This window comes from Nicotiana tabacum, chromosome 23 (genome assembly GCF_000715075.1).
Source record: "Nicotiana tabacum cultivar K326 chromosome 23, ASM71507v2, whole genome shotgun sequence".
Classification (NCBI taxonomy): domain Eukaryota; kingdom Viridiplantae; phylum Streptophyta; class Magnoliopsida; order Solanales; family Solanaceae; genus Nicotiana; species Nicotiana tabacum.
Window position 1 is genome coordinate 116,245,013 of NC_134102.1, and position 24,771 is coordinate 116,269,783.

At 38.5% G+C, this 24,771-nt stretch overlaps 2 protein-coding genes across 2 annotated transcripts; one reads left to right on the plus strand and one right to left on the minus strand.

Annotated features, from left to right (window-relative positions):
- Nucleotides 1-281: 281 nt before the first annotated feature.
- Nucleotides 282-15,348, plus strand: LOC107779921 (haloacid dehalogenase-like hydrolase domain-containing protein Sgpp). Its single transcript, XM_016600424.2, has 5 exons — nt 282-547; nt 1,949-2,063; nt 14,292-14,443; nt 14,539-14,800; nt 14,881-15,348. The coding sequence occupies exons 1-5, from the start codon at nt 513-515 to the stop codon at nt 15,070-15,072; spliced, it is 756 nt and encodes a 251-aa protein (XP_016455910.2). The 5' UTR covers nt 282-512; the 3' UTR covers nt 15,073-15,348.
- Nucleotides 15,349-15,617: 269 nt separating this feature from the next.
- Nucleotides 15,618-22,623, minus strand: LOC107779919 (phragmoplastin DRP1E-like). Its single transcript, XM_016600422.2, has 15 exons — nt 22,326-22,623; nt 22,027-22,090; nt 20,489-20,596; nt 20,168-20,269; nt 19,714-19,764; nt 19,564-19,625; nt 19,298-19,388; nt 19,108-19,172; nt 18,173-18,367; nt 17,950-18,069; nt 17,797-17,867; nt 17,254-17,479; nt 16,739-16,789; nt 16,300-16,668; nt 15,618-15,919 (listed from the first exon to the last, which is right to left on the minus strand). Exons 1-15 carry the CDS (start codon nt 22,452-22,454, stop codon nt 15,791-15,793), a joined length of 1,833 nt encoding a protein of 610 aa, XP_016455908.1. The 5' UTR covers nt 22,455-22,623; the 3' UTR covers nt 15,618-15,790.
- Between the last annotated feature and the right edge of the window lie 2,148 nt (nt 22,624-24,771).

Here is a 24,771-nt window from a genome sequence, read left to right on the forward strand (position 1 = left end):
ATACTCTGTGCCCCTTTTTGAATTGTTTATGACGTACAAATTTTAAAAATCTTTATTTTTTCTTAAATTCCGTGCCCAATCAAACAGGTTCGGATCAATTAAAACTGAGTGAGGGTGCTTTTTGCTGCCACACAGGTACTGATTTTAGGTTACACGAAGTAGACACTTAGAAATTACAAGCAAAATTTGGTTGAAGTAAACGTGGCCATATATATACACGAAAAAAAAACAAAAAGAATTTTGTTTTAAAAAAAAAAGCATGAAATGTAACACGTGAAGTTAGGGAAAATGTTGTCAGAGATGAAAGGCCAACACTTTGTTACCTTTGCACTTTATGGAACGCTGGAGCTACACTATTCTGATTCTTTAGAAGATTCTCTTATTCCATCTCTTTCTTCTTCACTTCGTAAAGTCGCCACCTTTTTCTAATCCCTCAAGTTTTTAAAGCACACTTTTGTGGAAATCGGCATTTTTCTACACAACTCTCAGAATTGTTTGATACCCTTTTCAAGATGACTGCTCCTGCTGGGGAAAATTCTACAGAAAGGTGAGATTTTTAATCCTTTTTTTGCTTTTATTTGATGGGAAAATTTGAATTTTATCCAAGATTTGATCTGGGGTTTGAATTCTTGATGCATTTTTGTTGATTGGAATTTCTTCTTCTTTTTTCCCATGAATTTGCTTAAGCTCCCAATTTTTTTTTAATCCGTTTATCATCATATGACCATATGATCTAAGCTTCTTTTTTTTGATTACTCCATTTTTGCATGATTGAAACCATTGATCTCAATCTCAATGTGCGCCATTTGAAATTTCTGCATCTAATGATGATTTCCCTGCAATTATCATATTTACTTGGAAGTTTTGATTTGTTTGTATCTGATTGATGTAAAGGTAAAATGTAAAAAAAAAATGTATCCTTTTGCTAAGCAGATCTATATCTTCCCTTCTCCACTGGTTTTCTTATTCTGTTTTCTTTAATCCAAAACTCAGTATTCTCACTAAGTTTTCGATTGATCGATTGTGATTTTGGGCATCTTTAGCAATTTCTTCTTTCTGGTTCATAATATAAGGCTAATGACTTCTTTTTATCTTCATTTAGTTGAAATTTCTCTTATTTATATGATGTGAATTCTGTTTTCTCCTGGCTGGTATATAAGCTTCATAGTGACTATTGGACCTAGGCTTATTGCACGATTTGAGTTCTTTGCAATTTATTCTCATTTTTCTTCCCCTCGCTGAATTTAAGTTTGTATACTATATGAGTACATGTTTGGTCCAGAACATACTTAACCAAATTGATAACAGGATAGTTGAACTTAAGCTGGATCTTATGCTTAAAATGTTCCTGGTATAGCCCCTATTGAATAGAAATCACATTGCTTAAAAACAAACCAACAGCAACTTAGTGTGCGTTTAACTTGATATTATCAGAATATGAACTTCATTATATAATTGAGATCTATGTTACTCGGCTTCTCCAAAAATGTCGCCTGGTGCGTGTCGAATCCTCCAAAAGTAGTGTATTTTTACAGGATCTGACACGGGTGTGGCAACATTTTGGAGAGTCCGGGCAACATAGATTGAGATACTGTTATCATTAATGCTTTAATCCTTTTCATGATTTCTTGGCCCTCATAAACATGTTCAGGAAATGCCCATACTAATGTTTAATACTTCTTAAAGGTTGTGTTAGAGGTAGTCCAAGATAAGAATCAATGACTTCAGGATGGTGTGGTTTGTTGCGTATATTTACTTTTTTAAGACGCATCATCCTAACAAAAGGCAGTGGATGTCATTGCACCAAATGTTTTAAGTCTAGATTTGTCCATGGAATGTATAAAGCTTGCATTGATTAATGTTTGTTATTACACCGAGTTGTGTTTGGAGATTCTTTTGTGATTGCATCCAGAAAGCAAAGCTAAACTATTACATTTTCTCTTAGCAGTTCTTCGTCTCTAGCAAGACTTGCTCCCCTTCAAGCAGTACTATTTGACGTAGACGGGACTTTATGTGATTCAGATCCACTTCACTATTATGCCTTCCGTGAAATGCTTCTAGAGGTAACAACAATTAATCGCTTTTCTTTATAGAAAAAGCTTTTTTGTACCTTTTGACTTGTGAAATGCTCCTTACCCCCCCCCCCCTTCCCCGGGGACATATTTTGCACTCCCACCCGCGGAAGAAGCTTTATTTTTCCTGTTTATGCATAAGTTACTGATATTTGGGAAAATATCAATCATGTTTCTATAATTGCTGGCTGACGAGCGCAAAACCGGTGTATAAAATTTAGGCTTGATAGTCAAAGATAGTATAGTATTAAATCGTCTCCACAGGGATTGGTTTAAATAATGTTCGAATAAATCTTTAGCTTAACACTATTCAGGAAAATAAACCTTTGATTTTGAGTTATTACCGAACTAAGAATAAAAACTAAGATTATCGATTGCGAATAAATAATGGAAATTGAGTGACTAAGTAGCAACGATTGGGTATCAAAGTGAGAAATAAAGGGGTTTGACAAGATATGTGATCAACTATTATTATGGGCAACTCTGTGCTATGTTCACTATTAACTTCTATTGACTCTTTCGATTTTAACAAATGATTAGGCTATCTTAAGGATTCAAATTTTTCTTCCGAATAAATTAGAGTGCGCTAAACAACCTAATGATATGTACTGTGAAAATATGCATGAATACTTTGAATGAATGATCTTACGACTATTCTTCGAAATTGGGTTAATTGATAACTCCACAAGCTCTTTCGATTACCTATGAGAGTCGTGAAATCAACCCAAACAAGATAACACAATGCGAATTGCAGCAACACTTCTCTTTTGATTAAAGTAAAACCACAATTAACCTTGCAATTCAAATAGAAACTCGTTCAACGAATTCAGGCAACTAACAGAAAGCAAATTCAAAACAATAGTCAAATCACAATATCCGTCAATTACCCTAAGAAAGATTACTCCATATTGAAGAAGTTGTTCATCACAAGAGTATTAAGAGAATAAGAAAACATTACAATCCCCAAAATCAAACAAACTTTCGTATTGAATGATTCGGATAAAGTATTCAGAGTTTATGTTGTTTCCTTGCCTTCTTCTCTCCAAAAATTGCTCCAAAATCCGAGATACCTCATTTTGGGACGAGCTAGGCTTCATATAGATCAAAAGGATGCCTCCAAATTTACAAAAATAGTCCTGACTAGAATTCTCGGAGACAGACGTGCTCATGGCCGCACACCTAGGAGTATGAACGTGCTCATGGCCGCACACCTCTAGCAGACTTCTCTAGCACTTGCGCGCTCAGGTGCGCATTTGGGGGTTGCTCGTGCGCGGCCGCGCACGAGAATTTCTTCTTGCTCAACTTGTTTTCCTCCCACTTAGTGCATTATTCGTCCATTGATCCCTTGTGCACCACCTACATTGAAAGGCAACATATTAGACCTAAATCAGACCAAATCTCTATCGAATCAACTAAATCAAAGACACAAAGCGGACATAAATATTAAGTAATTTTAAGCTCATCAAACACCCCCACACTTAGCTTTTGCTCGTCCCGAGCAAATCTAAAACGAAATTGCTCCTAACACTGCAACCGCCTTAGACAAGTGGCCGGCCAAAATCAACTCGATACCATCCTGGGGTCACATTCAACCTCAACCCCGGTCATGACATTCCACTAGTGTTGTGGTCAAGCTGGCGCCAAATCCTCGATACGCCTCACAAGAAAAAGACAATGCTCATTCACACACTAATTGCAAATAATAGCCTAGGAAAATACACAACAATCACTCGCCCTCACAAAGAAGTGAATCATGCTTTCGAGAGTACCATAAGCTTGGCTATCGTGTAACTCTCCACTAATGTTGGAACAATCTCGTCTAGATCATGTAGTACTTTGCATTTGGTTGTAACATAGGCTATGAGACGAGTTGGATATAATCTGTATAAGAGTATCTATACCTCCCTAAGCACTTTAATACCTACAACACTATACGTGACCTACACCTTTTTCAATTATAACTACCCCAAACTTCCAATTCAGAATAACACCCAGTTCTCATTTCTTTAAGCACAACATACAAGGACTTTACATCAGCAAGGAAATGTTCACTTTTATTTCCTTACTCAACGTGAGCATATCTTTTTTTTTTCTTTTTCTTTTTTTCTATTTTTTTTTCCATTTCACAATCCCCTGCTCTCGTACCTCACATACATTCATGATGGTGCACCTTTTTCTACTTATCATTGGTTCCACTTAAAACCAACCCCCACCCCCACACTTACGTATCTTCATCTTTTAGCATCACACACAAGGCATTCAAGTGCTTAGGGACGGCTACAGGCTCAAGTTGTAATGTGGTTGCAAAAAAAAAAGGAAATTAGGCTCAACTGGGTTAACTAGGGATAACTTATCAGCTCTCAGGAGGATTCAAAGCAATAGAAGAAAAAGGCTATCAAAGAAAGCCTACGGTCATCTCCAAACTCAACTATTACTTATGATTTCGCCTTGAGCCACAACCAAGCCAAGTTCTAGACCCTGTCAGGCATGATCACTAAGCAAACATTCGCTTCACCACACATAGCATTTTGGATAGGCACACAATTCAGACCGCAGTCGCCAATGGTCTCTCTGACTTACAAGGGCAGGATCATGCATCCCACCAGTCAGGCACAGTCAACTTTGCCAACCACAAGCAACTTTTTCAAAAACTTATCTAAAATAAAGAAATAACAAAAAATCTACTCTAAAAGGTGTCAGGTTCAAAATATTACGACCATGGTAAAGAACCAAACAAGAAACCCATGGAAGTACAAGTGAAGAAGTTATCCTAAAAAAAAATAAGAAAATATTTTTGAAATTTTTTATTTTTGTGGTTTTTTCTTCTTTTTTTTTTCCAATAAGGAAGCAATTTAAACGGCGCCATTTACAATACCCCCACCCCCAACTTAACTAGTGGCATGTCCCCATGTTACAAAATTAAAATGCAAACGTGAAAGAAAACTCCCCTGAGTGGGTCAATCCGTGTCGGAGACGGTGCCGGGGTCCAGGTGACAAGCCCGACCAAGTGCAAGCAGCCATGCCATGATCTTCTTCTCGAACTTGGCATTTTGCCTAGCAAGTGGGGAGTGGGTCAATCCGTGTCGGAGACGGTGCCGGGGTTCAGGTGACAAGCCCGACCAAGTGCAAGCAGCCATGCCATGATCTTTTTCTCGGACTTGGCATTTTGCCTAGCAAGTGAGTTCATTCGAGTACCCAAATCAGTGACAGAAGTGCGCATCCCCGCCATCTCCTGTTCCAAGGCAACCATTCTTGTTTCCCATACACCGCTGGAAGGTTCTCCAATACCCCGCTTATGCAGGGTAGTAGTATCAACATCCTCTCCATGCACCTCTCTTTCCTCTACGGGCGTATCAGACTCCTCACTCTCAACCTCAGCAGCCACAACAGGTTCCTTCCCAATGACAACTTTATCAGCCCGAAATTTTTTTCTCGCTTGACCTTTCCGTCCGTAGCCTTGTTTTCTGGTACCCGTGCCTCACGGCACAACCAAGTGACTAACGATGAGAAAAAGAACCCATACCTCTGCACCGGACATCAAATTGTCATCTCGTCTTGAATGACCTTAGCCACATCAAAGTCGTGGCCAGTGATAAAACACCAAATCAAAGCAGCCCAGGGACCATTCACCTCAGTTGTGTTGCCGGAAGACATTAGGCGGTTATTAATGATGTATAACCAACACTTCCCCTCAAAAGTGAGTGCAGCTGAGTGAAATTTGTGGCCTCTGATTAACCATACCACCTCCTTCCCGGGCACACAAATGGTCTCAAAGAACATGGTCCACGGGTATGGTTCCTTGTTGTGAAACAAAAAGTAATGGTTGTATCAAGATGGTCCACGTACGCCGACAGGTGATAGGCCCTTTGGATAGCCTCCTTGGAAAAGTCCATATTTTTCTTTCAGACTGTACACACATAGTCCTCATGTTCCGGGCAATTCGCGTAGAATTCCCTAACAACCCTTAAATTTGCCTCGTCATGTTTTTCGAAGAACACCCCAATTTCTCGCCGGACCAATTCCTCATGAACTCTGTAACACTCATTGAGGAGACACCCGATGTCGATTCCTCTTACAGGTATGGGTTTTTGTCCGCCTTGCTATTAAACCATTCTTGGGCCTCCCAGGATACGAACTTGTTTTGATCATATGGGCGAGAGGATGCAGAAGCTCCCGACCTGAACGTGCCTACATTTTTAGCTCGGGACGTGCCTGCTTGCCTACCGGTGGAGGCACTTGGGGTTTTTCTTTTCTTGGAAGTGACCATTTGCACCTGAAACAACCCGACAAATATCAGCAATTAGACCACTCTTCGGACCAAGAAGATACACTCTTCTAGCCATGGGAAGGATCCATCCCACAATCATTAGAATATACCCCCATTATCAGTTCACCCAAATTAAGTACATGGATTATTATCGGGTGAGCAACAAAATCTAGAATACACCGCATAACCTCATTGTGGCATTTACACAAACACCTAACATGCAAAGCTGCTCCTATTCCACATAAATCAATTTTAGCCCTAGGTGAACTACATACACAATAAGTCAACTACCTAGCAGCCATACTCTCAGCACCCATGGTGAAACCCAGTCTTTAACCCCATAAGAAAAAGAAAAAAAACAAAAAAAAAAGAAAAAAAAACATGGAAAAAGGAAGTTACATACCTGAGGGGTCAATTGATGGAAACACACTTGAGGAGGGGGGAAAGATAGAGTAAGGGAGTGGGGTGGTGTGTGTGTTTAGTCGCGGAGAGAGAGGGAGGTTGGGGGCGGTTTAGGGTTTGGTTTGGTGAGAGATGAGAGAAAAGAGGGAAAGATTAGAAGGGGGTTTAGAGGGAGGGGGGCTGAAATCTGGATGTTAAACAAAAAAGGGTCGGGTACTTACCTGTGCGCGGTCGGGTCCACTCGTGCGCGGCCGTGCACACATGCCAGACTTTTGTTACACATGCACGGCCTAATGCGCGGTCAACCCTCCTCGTACGCGGCTGCGCACCTCCAGGCTTGCTGACGCCGTATTCTGCGCGATCATATGCGCGGTACACCCCTCCAAGTGCGCGGTCGCGCACCTATACACGCACAAATGGCCTTTTTAAAGCCTCAACTCCGCCCTTCCACAATATATACTTTCCTGCAACCACCAAATCATAATGTACACTAAATTTTACGTAGTCTAAGCTACAACAAAAAATAAAAGAGAAAAATCAAGCTAGTAGAGGAGTTAGAGGTAGTTCTGAGTTATAGTCGTCAACTTGACTCAACCGGGCATCCTCAACTGATTGTGATGCTCGAGGATTGCTGAGCAAATCCTCCAGCAAGATATGGTTTTAACCTGTGCCTATTCACTTTGAAACTCTTCGTTCCTTCCATGTTCTGGACCTCAATCGCCCTATATGGTGATACATGTTTCACCACATACGGTCCTGTCCATGTAGACTTAAATTTTTCGGGGAACAATCTGAGTCTACTATTGTATAGCAAGACCTTTTTCCCTTCATGAAATTCTTTCTGTTTAATTAAACGGTCATGCCATTTCTTCGTCTTTTCTTTAAAAATTCACACATTCTCATACGCGTCCAATCTGAATTCCTCCAGCACACTCACCTGTGACATTCTGTGCTCATCTGCAAGACTAAGATCAAGATTAAGCAATTTAATTGCCCAATAAGCCTTATGCTCTATCTCCACAGGTAAGTGACATGTCTTTCCATATACCAACTTGAAGAATGAAGTCCCTATGGTTGTTTTGAACGCTGTTCTATATGCCCATAGAGCTTCATCTAACTTTACTGACCAATCTTTTCTAGAAGCACTAACCGATTTTTCTAGAATTCTTCTGAGTTCACGATTAGCTACTTCTACTTGCCCACTAGTTTGTGCATGGTATGGGGTTCCTGTTTTATGAGTTATCCCATATTTAGACATCAGTGTGGCAAACTGTTTATTAACAAAATGTGACCCATTGTCATTGATGATGACTCGGGGAGTTCCAAAACGGGTGAAAATATTCTTCCGAAGAAATTCACATACTACCCGAGCATCGTTTGTCCTAGTGGGGATTGCCTCGACCCACTTGGAGACGTAGTCAACGACCACTAGGATATACTCATAGGAATGGGATGATGGGAAGGGACCCATGAAGTCGATGCCCCAGACATCGAAGATTTCACATGCCAAATTGGAATTCGGGGGCATCTCATCCCTCTTACTAATGTTACCTGTATGTTGGCACTTGTCACATGCAACCACGTAGGATCTTGCATCCTTGTACAGGGACGGCCAGTAAAAACTGGCTTCCATGACCTTCGTTGCTGTCCTATTTCCTCCATAGTGTCCCCCAGCTGCTCCATCATTACAATGGGACAATATACTTCCCATTTCCTCTTCTGGTACGCATCCCCGAATCATGCCATCTGCACATAATTTAAACAAAAAGGGGCCATTCCAAGGGTAGCTTTTTACCTCGCTTTGCAGCTTTCTCTTCTGGTCGGAGGTCAAGTGATGTGGTAGCCATGGCTATGTCAGCATACCATGGCGGTCTATCAGAGACGGCTGCAATGGATAAAATCTGCTCATCCGGGAACTGTTCCCGAATTTCCACCGCTTCAATAAGTGGTTTCTCCAATCGCGACAGGTGGTCAACCACTTGATTTTCTGTGCCCTTCCTATCTTTGATTTCAAGATCAAACTCTTGCAGCAATAATACCCACCGCATCAGACGCGGTTTGACTCTTTCTTGCTCAACAAATATTTCAGTGCCGAGTGAACAGTATGTACTATCACCTTACTTCCCACTAGATAGGATCTGAACTTGTCGAAAGCAAAGATCACTGCAAAGAACTCCTTCTCCGTGGTAGCATAGTTCACTTGAGCATCATTCAAAGTCCGGCTTGCATAGTAAATAGGTCTGAATATTTTATCTTTTCTCATCCCTAGCACTTCTCCCACTGCCACATCACTGGCATCGCACATGATCTCAAAGGGTTCGCTCCAGTCGGGAGTCACCATTATGGGGGTACTCACTAGCTTTTCCTTGATCAGCTCGAATGATCTGAGGCACTCTACATCAAACACAAACTTCACATCCTTGGCAAGTAATACTGTTAAGAACTTGGTGATGCTGGATAAATTCTTGATGAACCTTCTATAAAACCCTGCATGCCCCAGAAAGCTTCTGATGCTCTTAACTGAAGTTGGTGGAGGGAGCTTAGCGATCACATCTACCTTAGCTCTGTCGACCTCAATACCTTCAGCTGTGACTTTGTGGCCCAAGACTATCTCCTCCTTAACTATGAAGTGACACTTTTCCCTGTTGAGTACTAGGTGAGTGTCTTCACATCGTTTTAGTACAAGTTCTAGATTCCTCAAACAATCCTTGAAGTCATCTCCAAATAGAGTAAAGTCATCCATGAACACCTCCAGACACTTCCCATTCAAATTTTAAAAGATTGACATCATGCACCTCTGAAAAGTAGCTGGTGCATTGCAAAGTCTGAAAGGCATTCTCCGGTATGCAAAGATTCCGGAAGGGCAGGTAAATGTGGTTTTTTCAACATCTTCAGAAGCAATGGGTATTTGATTGTACCCTGAATAACCATCTAAAAAGCAGTAATATCCACGCCCTGCCACCTTCTTCAACATATGATCAATGAAGGGAAGAGGGAAGTGATCCTTCCTCGTTGCATCATTCAACCTTCAGTAGTCTATGTACATCCTCCAACCAGTGACAGTTATGGTAGGAATTAGCTCATTGTCCTCGTTTTTCACCACCGTCATGCCCCCTTTTTTCGGTACAACCTATACGGGGCTGATCCATTGGTTGCCGGAGATGGAAAATTGTTATAACTGCATCCAGCAGTTTGAGTATTTGTTTCTGTACTACCTCCTCTAGGTTTTTATTCAATTTGCGCTGGGGCTGCACTACCGGTTTGCTCCCTTCTTCCAACAAGATCTTGTGCAAGCAGATTGTAGGGTTGCTTCCCTGAATATCGGCTATGCTCCAGCCAATTGCTTTTTTATGCTTCCGTAGTAACTCCACTAGCATGTGTTCCTGTTCACCTGTCAAATCAGCAGAAACAATCACAGGAAAATTGTTAGTCTCCAAAAAAAACATATTTTAAATGTGTTTGGAGTACTTTCAATTCCAGCTTTGGCTTAATCTTTTCTTTCTCAAATTCCTCTTCGTCTACCACTTGGTTTTCATCTTCCAGTGCCTCAGCTTCTTTTTGATTTCAGGGTCTTCATCCTCTGCTGTACTCGATTGACTAATGCATCTTTCCAATGAATCACCTACCAGCTTGTCCAGCTTGTGTTGTTCAGCTAACTCTCCTACCACATCCAGTTTGAAACAAACATAGGCAGATGCCTTATTACATGGCTATTTCATCATTCTCTTCATTTGAAACACCACTTTTTCGTTTCCCACTCGTAGCATGAGTTGACCCTCGTATATGTCAAGAATAGCCCGACCAGTGCAAAAGAATGGTCTCCCCAAGATTAGAGGTACCTCCTTATTCACTTCTATGTTTACTACAATGAAATCTACCGGGAAGACAAACTTGTCCACCCTCACCAGAATGTCCTCGATTATGCCCTCTGGTATGATAGTGGTCTGATCAGCCAGTTGCAAAGATACAGGCACATATTTGATCACTCCTAGTCCTCCTTCCAATTTTTTGAAAATCGATAATGGTATCAAGTTAATGGATGTACCTGAGTCACAAAAGGCCTTGTCAAAATTTTCACTCCCCAACGAGCAGGGTATAGTGAAGCTGCCAGGATCCCCATATTTTTGAGGAATTTTATTCTGTAGGATGGTACTACAGTGTGCATTGAGTTTGACCACTTTTGTTTCCTCGAGCTTCCTTTTACTTGACAGGATTTCCTTCAAGAATTTGGCATAGGCAGGCATCTGGGTGAGCACCTCGGTGAACGAGATGTTTACATACAACTGTTTCAATATCTCCAAGAATTTTCCAAAGCATTCATCTAATTTCTCTCGCTTCATCTTCTGAGGAAAAGGTAACACCGGCATGTGCTTGCTTTCTTCAACTTCACTGTTTGACTTCTGCTTAACAACCTCCTTGCTATTGATGTTCTCCGTAGCCACAGACTCATCAATTTTCTGCTCTTCTGCTGTTTTGGCTGATTTGATCACCCTTTCAACCCTTGGTTTTGCAATAGGATTTGCTAATGTTTTTTCACTCCTCAGAGACACGACCTTGATCGTCTCTTTTGGATTCTTCTCAGTGTCGGAAGGCAGAGTTCCCGGAGCCCTTTCTGATAATAATGATACAATCTGCCCCATTTGTCTTTCTAGATTCCGGATGGCTGTGCCTTGCTCCCAGATAGCTGTTCCCTAAACCTCAAGCTTCTCATATGATTTGTTTATGAATGCCTTAATTAGATCTTCTAAACTTGAGTTTTTGGGCCATGGAGGCTAGTAATGTTGCCTTTGTTGGTTTTGGAAGCCATGAGGTCCTTGCACAGGTGCTCTGGGATTTTGCTGCTACCATGAGTTCAAGCTACCACTTGAAGAACTCCGTGAGAACCCCGGATGTCTCTGTCCCACAGAATTGAAATTGTTACCTCCTTGGTAGTTGCATCTATTGAAATTCCCCAATGCTTTAACTTCCTCTTTTGCAGTGGAGGTTTGACACTCATGAGTCGGGTGTCCCATCCCACAGATGTCACATCCCAATTGTGGTTGATTTTGCACCTGGGCTATTGTCAATTGCTTGATGCCCTTAGCCATAGTTGCAATTTGGGTCTGCATTGCTACAGAGGTTCTACTTGGTGCACCCCCGCTTATCTTCTTCGATCACCTTGGTCAATAGACCATTGTTCTGCGCTTCAGATAGTTCATTCAGGAGTGTAACAATCTCTTCTGGAGTTTTCTTCATCAGAGGGCCTGCAACCGCACTATTCAACAATCTCCTTGATGAAGGATTTAACCCGTCCCAGAAATCTTGGAGTTGCATCCATTGCTTCATTCCGTTATGAGGGCATCTCCGCAACAGCTCCTCAAACCTTTCCCATGCCTCGAACACTGTCTCCCTTCTCCTTGGCTGAAATTGTGAATCTCCTTTCTCATCCTTCCGGTCTTAGCAGCAGAGAAATATTTTTCTAAGAACTTGGTAGTCATCTCCTCCCACGTACGGATTGACCCTGTGGGTGAACTCCTTAAACACTGCTTTGCATCATCCTTAAGTGAGAAAAGGAATGCTCTGAGGTAGATGGCATCATGTGATGCTCCATTATAGCGGAATGTATTCATGATTTCATTGAAGTTCATCAGATGGTTGTTGGGATCTTCATTCGGTTTGCCTCTGAATATGCAGTTGTTCTGAATGGTCTGGATGACTCCCTGCTTGAGTTCAAAATTGTTAGTGTCAATGGGTGGGGCCTCACACTGGATTGCCGCTGGTAGTAGACCGGTCTGGCGTAATCTCCTAGAGACCTCCCAGGCCTGGGAGCTGCATTTTCAAACGCATCTTCGACCAAAGTTCGGTTAAGATTGAATCTTCAACCCTCTTCAACTGTTTCATCAGCAACTCTAAGGGCTGCTTCAGTTGCTAACCGTGCAGCCTGTTGTTGGGCTGCCTCTCTTGCAGCTAAGTCCACTTCCTTTTCGTTGTTCACCATTGTATTTTGAGTCGAAATCTGACCCAAAAATGATCCACTCGATTCTTTCTTCCTTCTCAACTGTTGCAGGTGCTTGTCTTGTCTAATTCTGGATTGTATGGCACCAATTCCTTGGAGGAGGATCGAGTCATACACCACTGAACTTAACCTGTTGCCTGCACACAAATAAGAAGAGCGTAAAAAAAGAAAATAAAATAAAATTGTTCCTGAATTAGCACCGAAAATTATTTTAAACACTATTAATCGCCAATCCCCAACAACGGCGCCAAAATTTGACGAGCGCAAAACCGGTGTATAAACCTTAGGCTCACTAGTCAAAGATAATATAGTATTAAATCGTCTCCACAGGGATTGGTTTAAATAATGTTCGAATAAATCTTCAGCTTAACACTAGTCATGAAAATAAATCTTTGATTTTGAGTTATTACCGAAATAAGAATAAAAACTAAGATTATCGATTGCGAATAAATAATGGAAATTGAGAGACTAAGTAGCAATGATTGAGTATCAAAGTGAGAAATAAGGGCTTTGACAAGATATGTGATCAATTATTATTATGGGCAACTCTGTGCTATGTTCACTCTTAAGTTCTATTGACTCTTTCGATTTCAACAGATGATTAGGCTATCTAAAGAATTCAAATTCTTCTTCCGAATGAATTAGAGTTTGCTATACAACCTAATAAATGTGATGTGAAAATATGCAAGAATACTTTGAATGAATGATTTTACGAAGAACGTCTTTTGACTTTTCTTCGAAATTGGGTCAACTGATAACTCCACAAGCTCTTTCGATTACCTATGAGAGTCGTGAAATCAACCTAAATAAGATAACACAATGCGAATTGCAGCAACACTTCTCTTTCGATTAAGTAAAACCAACAATTAACTTCTCAATTCAAATAGAGACTCGTTCAACGAATTCAGGCAACTAACAGAAAGCAAACCCAAAACAATAGTCAAATCACAATATCCGTCAATTACCCTAAGAAAGATTACTCCATATTGGAGAAGTTGTTCATCTCAAGAGTATTAAGAGAACAAGAAAATATTACAATCCCCAAAATCAAACAAACTTTCGTATTGAATGATTCGGATGAAGTATTCAGAGTCTATGTTGTTTCCTTGCCTTCTTCTCTTCAAAAATTGCTCCAAAATCCGAGATACCTCGTTTTGGGACGAGCTAGGCTTCATATAGGTCAAAAGGCTGCCTCCAAATTTACAAAAATAGGCCTGACTAGAATTCTCGGAGACGGACGTGCGCGGATGCGCACCTGGGAGTATGACCGCGCTCATGGTCGCGCACCTCTGGCAGACTTCTGTGGCACTTGCGCGCTCAGGTGCGCGTTTGGGGGTTGCCCGCGCACGAGAATTTCTTCTTGCTCAACTTGTTTTCCTCCCACTTAGTGCACTATTCGTCTATTGATCCCCTGTGCACCACCACCTGCACTGAAGGGCAACATATTAGACCCAAATCAGACCAAATCTCTATCGAATCAACCAAATCAAAGACACAAAGCAAACATAAATATTAAGTAATTTTAAGCTCATCACTGGCGATTTTGGTTCTGCAGATAGGCTACAATGGTGGTGTGCTGGTTGATGAGGACTGGTTTGTCAAAACTATTGCTGGCAAACACAATGACGACATTGCTGCTGCCCTTTTCCCTGATGATCTGGAAAGGGGTCTTAAATTCTGTGACGAGAAGGAAGCTATGTTTAGAAGGTTCGTAACTCTACTTACGCTACTTGTCTATTTCAATTGACCTTGTGCTACTCTTCCTCCAGTCTCATAGGCAAGCTGTTTTGGTTACAACATAGGTTGGTGAAAGAACAGTTGAAACCTATAGATGGCCTGTACAAGGTGAAGAAGTGGATTGAGGATCGTGGGCTGAAAAGGGCTGCAGTTACCAATGCGCCTAGACTGAACGGTGAACTGATAATAGAAATACTTGGCCTAAAGGATTTCTTTGATGTGGTTATTATTGGAAGTGAGTGTGAGCGTGCAAAACCATTTCCCGACCCTTATTTGAAGGCCCTTGAACTGCTGAAGGTGTCAAAGGATCACACATTCATATTTGAGGTCTGATTTCTTTGTCGACCACATTCTTCATTTTCTTATCCTCACGCCATTAAAACTCATAATCTTTCTTCGATTGTTAGGATTCTGTTTCAGGAATAAAAGCTGGGGTGGCAGCTGGGATGCCTGTTGTTGGATTGGCAACCCGAAATCCACCTCACTTGCTTATGGAAGCAAAGCCTGCTTTTCTTATCAAAGATTATGAAGATCCGAAACTATGGGCAGATCTTGAGGAGATCGACAAAAAGTCAGGTGCTGGAACAACCACAGTCTAAGACATACGCATACTGGTGAAAGATCTGATGTTGTTGACGTAGATGTCTACAGAGCTTATTGGGTATGATTTATTGAAGCTTTAGATTTTCTTGTCATAATAAACAAAGAGGGAAACAGTATTACTATTATTTTCGTTCATAAAATCATTTGTGCTGGGTCCTACCATTGATATTGATTTAAGAGTATATGAAAACCGAATATGGTGGCTGTTCATTGGCCTAATAACTTGTCAATTTTTTACCAGGTTGGTATTGTCACATTTTCATATGTTTAGGTTAACCCGGTTCCATATGTAGGCTTATCACAGTAAATTATTCCTACAGTGGTCGACCTACTGCAACCCTGTATGATTAGGACGTCGTATGTTTTGTGAGATAATGTTGTAAATATAGCTAAAACATTCCATGTTCTTTTCCATTGCACAGCTAGTGCATAAGATATGCAAAACCATTACTTTTCCCTTTGCCTTTTTTGAAGTCTGACAGGCAGTAAAAGAAAAAATTATGCGAATTTAAAAAACTCCCTCCATGGATGACCCAGTAGCTTCGGAAAGCCTAAATTTCTTAGATATTGCCAACGGTAAAAGACAGGCATAATTCAAAGTTCAATAATGCAATAATGCAACTTAGTTTAAACCCGTAACAAGATGCTGTGGCTTTGAAAAGCCTAGGTTTAGACCAAAAAACATTTTCTAACTAGACTGCAAACTATTTCACATCATTTTGCCCATAACGCTGAATCTATTTCATCTCTAGCAGACTTGTACAGCTCAAGCCTTCTCGAACATTTCTGCCTCCTCTCCATCAGGATTGGATCTTCATCCAGTAACCGGGCGAGAGTTTTACCCTACACGTTGGGAAAAATTCATTAAGTACTGTAGACTAAATTTGAACCTGAAAGGAAAGCAGACCATAATTTTCAACCTCGCCTGTGAAAGGTCTTACTAAAATTGGTTCAGACTATTTATTCGATATTTTTTATTCTCAGATAAATCATATCAATCTCTGCAATTATTTGGAAACTTTTGTGCATAGAAGTAAAAGAAAAGGTTTCAAGTGCTTATAACATTGCATCAGCAGATAACATTGCTTTCACCTCCAATGACATGTTCACAATTTGATGAATTGATCATCATCCATTGACTCTACTGATGTCATTAAGGATGTTAAGCGTAAGGGAAAAAGAATCTCTGGAGGGTATTTAATTTAAGTAGACAAGTGAAATACCTCTTTTTTGCCCAGTTGCGTATAGAAATGATCAAGTAAAGAACGTTTGGCTTCCCGAACTTGACAATAAACCACGGCCTTTGGTATTGTATTTCGTAGGGTATCTGACACCATCCCGATATATGAGGAAATGGTTGAGCCTATCCTGCGCAAGTGCCCCTCTGTGTAACGGTCAGCAGTTGAAGCAGTTGGGCTTCCACCCTTATCAGCTTCTTGTGGGAGTTTCCGGAAAAAGTCAACAGTAAGGTATGAGGATTCCATATCCACCATCCTCAGAACAGTTTTCTTGCTGTCATCACGGAATCTCTCTAATGCTTCATTCGCAGCAGATGCTATCTCTGTTCGAAGAGTTGGAAAGCGACTTAGTTCCTGCATCCAGAAAATATCAATTTCATCATTTGCCATTAGATAATGAAGTAGTAGAGGTTTCAGATCATACCTGAGTTTCCCCTATTGACTTCCCCACCAGCTCTTTCAAGATGAAGTGAACCTACATAGTCAATTCATAGAGTTAAGTTGAAATATCAGTTTCAACTTAAGCATTGGAATCCTGAACAATTGGTTTGTTTTTCTTTAGTGGGGAAGGGGGAGGGAAAAATTATGCGCTTTCAAGAGAAAGCAGCTTTGTTATTACTAATTGGCTTATTGCTGTACAGTTCCAAGTTTTTAAGTTGGCTTATATGACAAACTCCTTTTGACATGACCATAGTTTTATTTTCCTACTCAATTCCCTAGTACATAATCTAAGCTAGTGTTTCCAATCCCTGTGGAGAGAGTATTTCAGAAAGCTTCCATTTTTCAACAGCTTCCGAATACTGGTAACAATCTGTGGTCCCAAAAAAGGAGTACTTGCATAACCAATGTCATAAAAAGGTTCCCTTAACCATAGCCACATGAAGTAACATGACAATTCACATCCACGGGATAAAAGAATGAAAAGGTGCAATTACTTACTGCATCTGCTGAGGCTTCAGCAGGACCCCTGAAATAATTAAGAGCACCATCAATAAGCCGTCTATAACCTTGCTCTGGTGCTATTAGATGAGGTTGATAGCCATCTGCTTCAGAGACAACCTTCCGAACGTTTTGCAGCGAGAGATAACGATCCAATGGAAGCTTTCTCAGAGCAGCAGGGAGCTGGTTGTCAAAAACCCAATAAATGCGATCTCCTCCTGACCGCCTGCACAAGCAGATGTGGAAGACCAAATATGATCAACTTAACCTCATTACAAGGCAATGTAGTATATGTCCTTGGTTTTTTAGACACTATGCATGAAAACGACTGAAAATATCCTCATTACATGTTTCCAACATTTTCACAGGTTGTAACACAATTTGACAGTGAATGGTTTACATGTTAATGGAACCAAACATTGTGTGTTTTCCTTTACATAAGAAAATATAGTTGTGGTTGTGAAGACAGAAGCAAAATACAGTAGTAGTCAAATCAACAATTTTTCCTCCTTTGTTCGGTTAAAGAAAAATGTATATTCTTACCCTCCTTCAAGGTGCTCCTTGAAAATCCTATCAAAAGCACGGCACAGCTCTAATATGGCATACAACTGCGCCTGTCAATTTAAGCAAAACTAGTAAAGATATTGAATCAAACAGTAGCATGTTTTCAGGAAAGGAAAATATTAGTATCATTACGCTTGCATCAATAGCAACTGGTCTCCCTAGGTAACTCAGCTCTTCCTCAAGTTCATCAATGCTTCTATTGATCAAAGACAAAATCGTTGGTATACGGGCCTTGATCACAGATTCTAGGTGCTGGAAAAACAAATATTTGCTATCAGCATCGTGTAACAAATATCAATTGCAAGAATTAGAGATAAATCTTTCTTGGTATAAGCAGCTTCGGTAGTGTGTATACTTTTGAGAGTAGTTTTGCCAAATACTCTGAACCCATTCTATTGGCCAAATGTCCATACTCAGGACTTGTAGCAAAAAATTCACGTTCCTTACGCCTTGCAACAATCATGTCAACATTTCTATTAATATCGGCCTGTGAACGATTGACAATTCCAACCCAAGGATGTTGTAACCGATAAGATCTTCCTTCAAGAACCTTCATCACACAATTGAAAAGGAACCTTAGAGGAATGTCAATATATGATAGGATACAGCCAAAAAGATGTTGCAATTATCTGTAGTTGTGAAAAGACTAGCAGCAGCAAAGATAACATAAAAACTGCTGCTATTAATAACAGAGAATTTTAAGCGTATTTGTAAAGAGAACCTAATGAATGTTGCATAATCCTAAGGAAACAACCACATCCTACTGTAATTTATGGCCTCGAGAGGGCATCAGTGCCTTCTCTACATTCAACTATTCATCAATGCCTATTTATACCAATCTTGAAGTTCAGCATGGTATAACTTAACTGAAAGTTCTTGTCCATAAATATACAGTTTTAAAATGCATGCCTGATGCAAGGGACTTCATACAACCACAGATGATGAAAATAGTTATACGCTCTATCCTCATACTCTGGCAGACATAAAACTCACATTCAATGAATATTATCACTTCAAAACAAACACATTATACTCAAATGCAAAGTGGTGATGGATATTGCAGATGACCTATGGAGGAATCAGCATGGAACAGACTTTAAGAAGAGTTTAGCGTTTTTTTCCCCTGTAAATTTAGAAGATTTAATAGTATAGCCACTGAATAATTATAAACTGATCCTCATAAAAAATGGATCATGAATCAAAAGATGTTGATTAATACAGAGAAATATAACACCTCTTCAACAAACAAAAGCCAATTGTTATGTTAGGTAGAAAGGAAAAAAGACTCACATCCAATGCATTTGTTCCCTTGTCCATCAAATCAAGCTTTGTCAACACACCAAGTGTACGTTCACCTGCATGGAAGCAAGTTAATGCTCCAATGACCCTCAAAAGTATTTTTCAAATGTGGGAGAAAAAACAAAGACAGGAAAAATTAGGCAAATGTTTTATTATGCCAGAGATGATCTGAAAATAATACCAGTTGGGTCAACTTCTCGAGCAATCTTTATAGCATCAGATGTTGCAACATCCTGATTGGCTGGGGTAATAGCTAAAAGAATACAGTTCGGCTACAATGCAAGAACCAAAGTTTTGTCAGTTGGTTCCTACAAAGTGTCGAGAGCAAAATTTACAAGCTAAGTAGGATCATAATTCTCAAAGTTCCACTTTCTCATCTCTAAAGGGTAGAAACATAGTTAGATTTTGCCAATCAACAAAGACATTCTCTGCCTCTCAGCATATTACCTTCTCAGCATATGAGCGAACCATATCTTCGATTTCCTGAACTATACTTTCAGGCTGCCCCTCTGTCAACACACACAATTGTATTGAGCAAAATAGATCATGAAACATGTACGAATGAAAGACCAACAACATGAGAATGAAGAAACATACCGACGGCAACCTTTGTTAAACCAGGTAAATCTACTAACGTCAAATTGACAACTGCAATGAAACCCAATATGAGTTATCTGATTGATAGTGAAATCAAAACCCCAATACTGAGTACTCATATGAATACCACCAAGAATCTATCAACCATAGAGTAAAGCTAAAAACTTACAATCAAGCAATTGCACCACCCTCCTTAAATCAAGGACGTTTTACAACATGTTAATATGAACTACATATATAATAACTTTGTTAAGTTCTTTTTTTGTGTGCTATATGTACAATAGGTAATAACAGACAAAACTTTGGAACAGCAAAATGCAACATAATGGACATATACATATAGAAGCAAGAAAGCAAACCATCAGTTGCATGCCTTCCTGTAGATACACTGCTAAATCCACAATGAAAGCCAGCACACTATTGTAAATAAAAGAAAGTAACATAAAAGGCGCACCATTTGGAGAGTAGATGCTGAGATTAATAGGAAGAGAAGAAATCTGCTTTGTCTTTCCAGTCACCCTGTCAGTTTCTTCCTGGATCTGTGATCTTACCATAGCTTCATTAAGAAGAAATGTACAAATCAAATCAACACATAAATATTGCATAGTTTGAAATGATATTACACGGAAGATTCACTTCCAAAATGGCTACGGTAATGGACTAACTACCAGAAGAAATATGACAAGGTAATGTCGAAAGCACAACAGTAAAGGAAAAAATGAAAAAGCTCTAAGGCAACTACGCATTGTACCACATTTTCAAAAAACCAACATACCAAAATCTATAAACTTTCTATTTCCAGTGTGAAGAAACTGTGCATAGTCTTCTTGTCCTGGCTCAGTCTTGTAAAGTTGCAAAACCAATGGCCTTCTTGTTACAATCCCTGCCCAAAATAAATACTGCTATGTGAAAACTGAACAAAAGGGAGGGAAGGAGAAATTTTGTGGTTTATAACTTTATTTTCCAATAAATTACAGATTTTTGTTTCTAATAGCAGAGCGAAATTGCAATATAAAATTCCAATGCAGCTTCCTGAAAATTGTATCAATTTGGAGTATCTCTAAAATAGTGAAATGGTATAGTTTGTAGGTCCAAGGCAAAGATAGTTAAAACTGGGTTATGCTGAAAGGTAGAGAATGAAATAAATAGTATATAATTTTTCTTTTGAAAAACAGACACTTAGAATCAGTGTCTTATCTATTTTTTGTGTCTATCATTGTGATAAGAAAAGTTTAACTCGAGCAAATCATGATAATACACATAATGACATAAGCATAAGTTCCAATCATTAGGTCAAAAGGTCTAAAACTGGCTAGAAAAGTAGCATTTTCCCTAATTAGTCAATTAATTGTCAAATATCTCAATATAAGACACTTAGAATCAGTGTCTTATCTATTTTTTGTGTCTATCATTGTGATAAGAAAAGTTTAACTCGAGCAAATCATGATAATACACATAATGACATAAGCATAAGTTACAATCATTAGGTCAAAAGGTCTAAAACTGGCTAGAAAAGTAGCATTTTTCCTAATTAGTCAATTAATTGTCAAATATCTCAATATAAGAGCACTGAGAATGTATATTGTGGTCCAATTAAAAAAGACTAGTTCCTTTTTCACTAAAGTAACAGCTTATTTTAGTATTTCTACTCTACCTGCATATGTTAATAATACAGCATTTACAATTGTACCAGCTATCCAGTATTTCTCTATTCTTCTTCACCAAAAAAACAAAAAGCCAAAACTATAGTAAATTACGAGGAAATAAAATAAGCGCTTAACGACGTCTCTTTTATATCTTCTTTATTTTATTGGACATAATCAGAGGTAACATTTTGCTAAAGCTGATTTCATTTTATCTTTCTGGGAAAAAGAATCAGATTGTTAAGTTTCTGATATTCTATTCCATTGACTGATCCATATATGTATGGTGTCGAAATGTCAATCAACATCCAAAATCCTCGTAACAGAATTTCATTAAAAATGAAATTTGCTTTTTAATTTATGACGGTGGTGTTAGAAGCAACTTGTTGTATCTCGACTATTCCTTGTATTCATGTTACCTCCCACCAACAATAGTATCGAGTAAGCTTAGGCAGATGGGAAAAAATCAGCCAGGCTTGCGTACATCTCTAATTCTGTTTGATTCTTTTTTTTTTCCTTTTTAATAATTTGTTAGCACCAACCTACTGGCAAAAAAATCTCCAATTGAGAAATTACAGTTTAAAATAACTGAAAAGAACAGCAGATTTAGCTTTACGAATATGATTTTTTACTTTTTTAGGATATATATAGTTGGTACATTAACGATTACCTGATCCTCTAGGAAGAAAATCCCGGCCGACGATGCTCTCCAAAACCGAAGACTTCCCCGAACTCTACAAAACCACCATAATTCAATCAAAACATTTAAAAAACAAAGCAAGAACGCTAAATTAACCAGCAACAGTAATAAAACTCCATAAAAAGCATTAACGCCATCACAAAGACCGATCAAACAGAAAACAATCATCTACAGACTCTCACGTACATAAAATAACCAAAACACATACATAAACAGAAAACAAAAAAACACAGAGAAAACACACAGAAATAGGTGTAGATGAAACAGACCTGGCCACCGAGGACGACGATAGTTGGAAGAGTATCCCAAAGAGTAGGCAAACTCCGATCATCACCGTAATCACCGAGGAGCGTACAAGCTCTCTGAATTCTGTTTACAAGGCCAATGACGCCTTCCATTCTAACGAAAACCCTAACCCTATCGATTCTCCGATGTCGGAGATTCCTATCGGCTACAACGACGAACGAGAGGAGAATGAGCAATAGTAGTACCAATGTAGAGAACGTGACGGAATCTATTTTTATATTATTATATTTTGACTTGGTAAGGAGTGTGAGTGCCAGGGGGTTTGTGTTGTGGTCGAGTTAGTGCGCCACGTGGGGTAGTCTTTTTATAGTCTTTTTCAGGTCATGTGGAGTTATCAACATTTTTAAAATTTTGACTCTGGGCGGGATCTTTTTTGACGACATTTTCTTATGTGTTGTCAACTTTATTTTTTTTATTTCATGTCAACAAAAAACTTTATTTATCTTATATAAAGTTTAAAAAATAAGTTATTCTGTGCCAATAAAAGAAGTAGTTGACCTACTGGTGCGCGTTCATATACTCTTTCTATTTCAATTTAGATGTCACATTTTGCTTATCGAAAATCAATTTAACTAAATTTTGAAGATAAGTTTGATTAATTCAACTTAATATTTTAAGACTTAGATATTCGAAACTATACTAAAAGTATTATAAATTGTAATTATTCTCATGTCAATATGATAAAAAGATACATTTTAAAATATTGATCAAAATTAATATTTTGACTCTCGATAAGCTAAATGTGTCATCTAAACTGAAACGGAAAACAATGAAAAAACTATACTAGGTGATGCTGATTAAAGAATCACTAAAATTCAAATTCGGAACAATATGAGTCAAATTGCTATTTTTTGTCATCACATGATGATCTTAGAAAGCGGTTCAGATAATTTGCGTTCTAAATATGTATCGTCCTCACATATCCACAAGAATTATTATTATTAATTATTAATTAATTAATTAATAATAATAAAAGGGGAGGTGTGACACATGTGTATTTATGGGAAACCAGCCTATTTCAAATCTTACTAGTTACTAAAACTGCCCTTGGCATTGTTGGAAATATAATAGTATATATATTCTATCTGGGATTATCTTCTATTAAAGGATTATTAAAGAGTAATAATTCAACAGATTATAGATACCCTTAACATTGATTACAACTTAAAACAAGATCATATATATGTAACGTCTGTCATTTACCAATAGATCTTGTAACTTCCTTTTATTCTATCTTAAAGAAACTATTAATAACGTAATTACAATCATTTGATAGAATCACCCATCAACCAAAACCACATTGGAAAACAATGGACAAAATTTTAAGCAATGTCTGCTTAAATATGATTGTGCTAAGAAAGTTAGTAATCATAATAATTATATGAATTAAAAGTAGGTTGAAAATGCAAATATGATGAAAAAGGAATATTTCAATAGTGTGACGGAATATTAAGATCATGAACGCCAAAAGTTTCGTTAGTGTTTTTATTGTTTTTGTTTCCGAAGAACGTTAATTGTTTGTGTCAAATGTGAAATAAATGGTAAAAAGATAAGAATAAATAACCAAAAAAGTGTTAATTAATAAACTAATTTGATTAGAGTAATCGCATGCTAAGTTACTTTTAGAAAGTTACTTCATTTTGTGATTTATACTTCTTTAAACATGATTTTTTCCCCTCTTTTTTGGCCAATTATTATGTTTATAACGAATTGTACTACTTAAATTATTATCGTCCTTCTAGATGAAAAATATGGAGTAGATATTATCCATTTGACAGAATCAATCTTGAATTAAACTCGAATTTTAAGATTCCCGCATTTCTCCACGTATTCACCTTACCCATAAAAATAATTATGCGGGGCGGGGCAGACTGAAAACAGCAAATTATGCTATGCGGGGCGGGGCGGGTTAAAAATTTTGCGATTTTATGCGAGTTTGCCCCGCAACCACAGCGCCGCGCCTTGTTTGCCATCCCTAATGTCAATAGGTTATTGCGCTACTCAATCCATGAGGTTTGGTCATGTATTTTATTAGTAGATGAAATATAGTAACATAGATGACGTTGGTTGTTATATTATTAATATATTTTTTTATGTGTGGCTGATAGTATTAATATGTATATATACTATATATAAGATGTATATATAGTATAGTATAGTGTATATATATATATATATATATATATATATATATATATATATATATATATATATATATATATAGGCTTCTCTGTCTCATATAATCCATCATTTTCTTAGCTAAATGTATTTGACCTGCGTTTATTAGTATTATTATATAGTTAAACTCATTAAGTTTCAGACCTTTTTCAATCATGACTTAGTATTATTTTCTCGGCATCTTCAGCTCTCCCTTCTTCACAAAATGCATCTGTGAAGCATCAACTTTTA

Bases quoted from the DNA above. Each gene is read 5' to 3' on its own strand.
- LOC107779921 (XM_016600424.2), top strand. From the start codon at position 513: ATGACTGCTCCTGCTGGGGAAAATTCTACAGAAAG. The intron at 14,444-14,538 runs GTTCGTAACTCT...GTTACAACATAG, and splicing joins AAGGAAGCTATGTTTAGAAG to GTTGGTGAAAGAACAGTTGA. The intron at 14,801-14,880 runs GTCTGATTTCTT...TTCGATTGTTAG, and splicing joins ATCACACATTCATATTTGAG to GATTCTGTTTCAGGAATAAA.
- LOC107779919 (XM_016600422.2), bottom strand. From the start codon at position 22,454: ATGGAAGGCGTCATTGGCCTTGTAAACAGAATTCAGAGAGCTTGTACG. The intron at 20,597-22,026 runs GTAATCGTTAAT...TATTTTGGGCAG, and splicing joins TTTTCTTCCTAGAGGATCAG to GGATTGTAACAAGAAGGCCA. The intron at 16,669-16,738 runs GTATGATCTGAA...TTCTGGATGCAG, and splicing joins AGTCAATAGGGGAAACTCAG to GAACTAAGTCGCTTTCCAAC.